The 6,515-nt window shown below is 34.2% G+C and overlaps 1 protein-coding gene across 2 annotated transcripts in view; it reads right to left on the bottom strand.

Annotated features, from left to right (window-relative positions):
- Nucleotides 1-6,515, bottom strand: part of LOC108753179 — an 18,683-nt gene that overhangs the window by 5,507 nt on the left and 6,661 nt on the right. For both annotated transcript variants that reach the window (XM_018494549.1, XM_018494548.1), the window contains 10 exons: nt 3,659-6,438; nt 3,373-3,581; nt 2,989-3,295; nt 2,736-2,914; nt 2,395-2,584; nt 2,043-2,281; nt 1,557-1,953; nt 882-993; nt 380-752; nt 274-318 (listed from right to left, as the gene is read on the bottom strand). In XM_018494549.1, the coding sequence (XP_018350051.1) occupies nt 274-318; nt 380-752; nt 882-993; nt 1,557-1,953; nt 2,043-2,281; nt 2,395-2,584; nt 2,736-2,914; nt 2,989-3,295; nt 3,373-3,581; nt 3,659-6,438 (4,831 nt within the window). The remainder of the gene's footprint in view (nt 1-273; nt 319-379; nt 753-881; nt 994-1,556; nt 1,954-2,042; nt 2,282-2,394; nt 2,585-2,735; nt 2,915-2,988; nt 3,296-3,372; nt 3,582-3,658; nt 6,439-6,515) is intronic.

The following is a 6,515-nucleotide window of genomic DNA, read 5'->3' as shown; positions in this document are numbered from 1 at the left end:
ATAAAGCTGTACACACAACACACGCACACACACACATTTATTAGTTTTGAGTTTTCTTTATTAAAAGAGAAATAAAAGAAAAGTAATAGTAATGATCTTATTAGTTACTTTTTTCGACAACAAATATAACTGTGTTACTCAGAAGAAAATATAACGTAGTTATCCATTCGATACCGAAAAAAATAACTTGTAATGCTAACGATGTTACAAGTAATATTACTCGCCAACCCTGTTCATAATCAATCGTTAAATAAAGATATGAAATATACATACTTTTCGTCTAATACCAGGAGCTTTTTTCGGTTTAGGCACAATGTCCTAAAAAAAATAACATTAAATATTAAACTTTTGTAATAATAATTAATTAAAATGTACTTACCTTTTTGATTTTTTGAATCGGTACTATTTCTGACGGCTGCTGAATTTGTGAAATTGGGACATCTGAAACAGCAGCAGTTGCTGCTGCTGTTGCTGCAGCTGTTGGTTCTTCTTGTAATCTATCATCTTTTATTTCAACATTACCTTCGCCTAAAGAAGTTTCAAAATTTTCTTGTTTATTAACGTCCATTATCTCATTTAGAGTAGTATTGAAGTCTTCTAAATTAGGTTCACATTGTGCTTCAATTTTCGGCTCATCTTCTTCGTCATTTTCGCTCTGATTATCAGATTCTATTATACGTTTTCTCTTTTTTTTCTTCTTGCCCTTTGTTTTAGGTACTGTCCTGACTCTGGACGTTGATATTGTTCTGCTTCTACAATAATTTCAAAAATAATATTTTAAATATTTTTTTTTGTAATAATGTTGTGTGTGTGTGTGTGTGTGTGTGTGTGTGTTTAATATATTATTTTTAATAATATATATTATATATTATGCATCGTACTTTTTCTTTCTCTGCCTCCACGAATTATCGCTGTCTTCACTATCCGAATCTCCCCATATGGATCGCGATTTCTTTCTCTTTGGTCGAGCACTCTCATCACTGTCATCGTTAACTAAAACGAAGTTTATTTAAATAATTTTTTAAAGTTTTACTCTAAAATTATAATCAAATATTTTTATTATAAAAATTAATGTAAATTAGATGATATAAATTACTGTATTTCAAAAATTCTATATGTCTATTTTAATTCTTTAAATTCTATTTCTTAATATATAAATTTCGTATTATATAAATAAAACTATCGTATTATATAAATTAAATGCATAAATGATAATCATTTGACAAATAATTTAAAATCTTCAGATAAAAATTTAATTATTTATGTAAATTATACAATTAAATTAAACAATATTTATATAACAAAATATTGTATAAAATCCAAATATGACATATGGTTTTATGTAAATTGTAGAACAGTCAATTAGAACAAGTTCCACGGATTTAATCTTTATTCTTATCTTTTATAGCTTAGTTTAAAAAGTTAATTGAAGGTTTTTTTGAGTAAAAAAAAATATGAAATTATTTTAACCGGTTTCAAGAATACATTAATAAATACACATAGAAAATATACAGATATTAAAAAGTAAAATAAACAATTTCATTGTCAAAACTTACTAAAATCATCATCGTAGGCCCTAGTCATGCGCGCCCTAGTAGATCTTCTAACAGGTCGCGAATCGCCCTTTCTACCACGACGTTTTACATCGGCAAAGCTGTCATCAGATGATGTCATATGATCATCAAAGTCCTCCTCTTCTTCGGAGCTTGTACCCTTGAAATCTTCATCACTATCCGGATCGTCTTCACTGCTTATGTCAAGGCTATTCAGCTTCCGATGTTTCTTACGTGCTAACAATCGTATTTTGTTCCTAGCAACCGTATTTTGTTCCTCTTCTATATCATCGATCACATCTTCATTCTCAATCTTATATTCTTCATCACTTTCTTTTTCCGGCTTTGATTCCGTATCATCCTTGTCCTCTTCTAACTGCGTCATTTTTAATGCTTCAGCCTGTAAAATAAATAAATGTAGCATATTATGTCTGATAATATGTATTACGTTTCTATTGTATATATCTATTTATAATTATTTTAACCTACCTGTGCCTCTTCTTTTTCCGCGTTAACAATCGTTGCAATATCCTTGCCTCTTCCTTGATTGCCAGCACCTTGAACTGCTTCAACTTCATCTTGAATTGCAGCATTAATCATATCATCATATTCATTAAACTTGTAGGTGCTGGCGCACCGACGTTCTCGTAACTGATAAACTGGCTCCTCACTTTCCTCGCTACTCGATATTTCGGAACTAGTGCCCGACGAAGAAGATTCTGAAGATTCTACAAAAATAGATTAATCGCGTATACTATAGTAATACACGATAATATTAATTAACATAATGTCATTATTTAAAAGAACTTAAACGCAATATAAAGATATACATGGTATTCACCGTTGTCTGATTCTTGACTGGATGCTTGCGATCCTTTCGATCCGTGTTGTGTTTCGCCTTTATGAAGTACATTATCCAAACTTATGCCGACGAAAGCCAATCGTTTCTTTCGTAGCACTTCATTTTCGTGTCTTTTTGTTAACTGATCTAGTGTTTTTAGAGTCTCCCGTAATTTGGTCACCAATAAAGTCTTGAAAGATAATTTATTTTATTAAGTACATTTATACATATATATGAAACCTTATGAAAAATGTGCAATATTTATGTATTTATGTGCGGACAATTTAAAAAATAATTGTATAAAAATAATAGAAGATTATATAAAGAAAATATAAACTTACATGTTGGCACGGAGGGCAGAACCAGTCGCCTTCGGGTATAAGCATAAGAGCTGGTCTGAGACAGGAGCAATGCCAACCTTTATCGCAAGAATCGCACAAAAGAATCCATTCGGGATGATCAGCCTTGCCACATTTCTGACAGGCATATTCATCCTCAGCTTCTTCGACATCACTTTGAGCTAATAGAAGATAGATATAATAGAATAGTTGAATAAGAGTTCCATTATATAAATTTATTTTTTAAAGAACTTACCCTTTTGTGCTGTTCTAGCACGTCTTAAAGGTTGAGGTTCATGATCCTTTTCGAGATCACTCTCAGGAGAAAATTCATGATCACTTTTAAACAATAAAGATTCTTCGCTTTCCATATCTTCATCCATATCCTCTTCTTCATCTTCATTGTCATTCTCTTCGTCACTGCTAGATCCAGATGAACTTTGCCATGGGTTCGCTTCGTTAAATTTAGCAAGCATCTTCTTTTTCTTCCTCTTTCGACGTCTCTTTTTGGACTTTTTCTCCTTTTCAATTTCTTTTATGATAACTTCCTCCTCGCTTTCCGGCTATGCGAAACATAAGAATTACTTATATAAATTATAGTTACAGTTTTTCATATGTTTAACATAAAATAATTACTTACCTTCTGCTTTTTTCTTTTTTTCTTTTCTGATTCTTTTTTCTCTTCTATCTCACGCATAGATTCCTCCTCGATTCTACGCCTGTCTGCTTGTTCCTTTATTTTCAACTGCGCTATTCTTCTTGATTGTCTAACAGGCGTTTCATCCTGTGCTGGTGTATCCGTCTCCAACGAGATATCTCTACCTATTTCTAAGCCCAAGACCATTTTTCCTGTAAAAAAATTTTTTCAGCTAAGAGACTTTCACAAATACTGCATATCCCATATCACTATACGTATGTATACTTACGTTTTTTCCGTTTCTTCTGTGTATTTAAAGTATCGTTAGGTGTTTCATCAGGATGAGCACCAGGCGACGTTTGATCGCCCTGAAATTCTGCAAGTTTTGGCCGACTCGGACGTCCACCACCCCGAAAACCACGCCTCTTTCTACCTCTAGGACGACCTCTAATCTTTTTGTCGTTCGCCGTTGTTTGCATAATATTCGGATCACCACCGCTGCCCTCTTTATTCGCGTGCTCCGCTGCATTATCAGGATCACATTTCACAGCCTCGTCCTCAGAGCTCACTGCCACTCCACGACTTTCCTCGATGGACTTTCGTAATTCTTTATCCGGCAAACGTTTTGCGCGTAACTTCATCCTTTTGCCACCCATCATCTCTTCATCTTCTTGCTTCGCTGCTCCATCCTCGGAATTCGATTCATGAGCGCTGTTTCGCCGCTTTCGCGAGATCTTTGGCGTTTCTGTAGTGCTGTCCAATTTCCATCCCTCATAAACCAAATCAGATGCCGGCTTTACGCGAATACTTATCTTAGAAGTATCAGACGCATCTTCTGTAATATTCTTTAAAGCATCATCAGTACATTCTAAGGGATCTGTTTCTTCCGGTACATTAAAAACATCTTCGTTATCCACGCCTGTCGAATCATCAGAAGCTTCAGAAATATTTTTCATTTCGATGTCCTGAATTTCGGAAGATTCTTCCCTCTCTACAGTTTCTAAATCGACCTTCTTTGAATCTTCGGCAACAGCTACGGAATCGTTTACTATACTGAAATCATTTTGAAACAATTGCGTTGTAGAGATTGTTGATCTCGCTTCATCCTCGGTTTGTAGCTTTAACTTTTCGGCCTCATTGGAGGTATCTAAAGTCTTAGGCGTTTGCATATCGGAATCTGTTAAATTTTCCAGTGTCTTATCATCGGTTTCCATATACGGAGGCTTAGATTTTAACGGAGGAACATCTTCTATATCCGAGGCATCGATCAGCCTCTTACTGGCTTCTTTCTTTGGATCAGATTTTACAGTACCAATTTCTGAAATAATCTTCTGAGCGGAAAATGTCGTCGATTCATTATTTGCATCTGAAGGTTCATTCTTATCAAAATTTTCCGTAATCTTATTTACATTCATGTTTATACTAAAAGGCTCATTTTGATTGTTGCAACTGTCCAAGTTATTAACATTGTCTATCTTCGTGGACATTGAATTTGAATTATACAAGGCATCCAAAGACGTGCTTCCTTCTAAACTTGCACTCTCAGTTTTCCACGTGTGTGATTTATCCACATCTAAAGTACTATCCAACTTTGCTAGCATAATACCTGATTCTGTTTGAATTAATGGTAAATTCACCTCTTCCGTGAACGGTTTAGTCAAACATTCTTCTTGCAACTTCTCGTCCCATTTATTGTCTTCATTACCGCGGTCGAGATCTTCTTTAAATCTTTTGCACGGAATAGGCAATTCCTCAGAATTAAGTTCATTTACACTTTTCGATTTTGCGATATTCTCGATATCTAAATTGACATCTAATTTCTCGTCCACATTTTTTGCTTGCTCTGTTATATGAAGTACGTCAGTCACTTGATTGTCCGTAGCATTACATTCCGTGCTTTCTCGAGTAAGCGAAATCTTTGTGCTTTTATTTGCATCGCTTTCGTTGAAATCATTTTCAGATATTAAACAATCTGCCTTTTCCGTTGTCTCAAGAATATCTCGAGTGGCTTGCATCTCGACTGTTTTCGTATTATTAATTGAATTGTTGAGATATTCTCTATTTTTCTCGCTATGACCGGTAGTCATCTCAAAACTTTTGTTTTGAAGAGATTCAGTTGTCTCCTCAATCGTGACTGAAGCTACTGAAAGCTTCGTCACATCTAACACTTTAGAATTATCAGTAGTAGGAATATCCTGAATATTCGTTTCCTCTCGAAGTTCATCCTTAATTAAAAGCATTGTTGAATGATCAGAACGATATTCAAGGTTATTGCAGGCAGATTTGACTTGTGTTTCGTCGATACATTTTTGTTCGTTAATTTTTATGTTTTGCTCTGTGACTATAGTTACATCTTGATTCAATAATTTCGTTTCTGAAGGTTCTAATTGTTGTTCGGTAGACGCTGGTTCTTGAGGCACATCAGAAACTAAATTTGTGCTGTCGATATCTTTTTCTTTATTAGGTGATTTTTTGTACTGCTCTTCATCCGTTTTTTGCTCTATCGGGGCAACACAATCTTTAGAATCGTTTATTTGTGTCACATCAGGTTCGAAAACATTATCGCTACCATTATCATTGGAATCGCTATCATAATTCGCAACTAGTGACTGTTTATTAACGACCTTTACTTGTGATTCCTGAGAAATTATATCTACAGTGTTTGTTTCCGATTGTTCGACAGTTACAGTTGTATCTATTTCTGATTTTTTGTTTGTAACAATTTCAGCAATCTCTTCACTTACATTAATTTTACAGGCCTCCATCGTATCTTGTTGATCGGTGTTACAAATTTTACTCTCGTCTTTTACGGTCAATTCTTTAAGGTCGTTAGAAGCTTTGCTTTCTGCATCAACTTCAGATTTCTCTTTTTCCAAGATTTCAGTTTTCGTCACTGATAAGTCAATTTCGGACTGACAAGATTCATGTTCAATATTCATAAGAACTAGAGCTTCTTTCTCAAATTCTATTGATTCTTGCATTGTATCTTCTTGCATTGTATCTTCTCGCATTGTATGTTCTTGCATTGTAACTTCTTGCATTTTATCTTCTTGCATTTTATCTTCTTGCATATTATCTTCTGGCATTTTATCTTCTTGCATTTTATTTTCTTGCATTATATTTTCTTGTGTTGTATTTTCTTGCGC

Source organism: Trachymyrmex septentrionalis, unplaced genomic scaffold (assembly GCF_001594115.1).
Source record: "Trachymyrmex septentrionalis isolate Tsep2-gDNA-1 unplaced genomic scaffold, Tsep1.0 scaffold66, whole genome shotgun sequence".
Classification (NCBI taxonomy): Eukaryota; Metazoa; Arthropoda; class Insecta; order Hymenoptera; family Formicidae; genus Trachymyrmex; species Trachymyrmex septentrionalis.
This window is presented reverse-complemented; position numbering and strand designations above follow the sequence as displayed.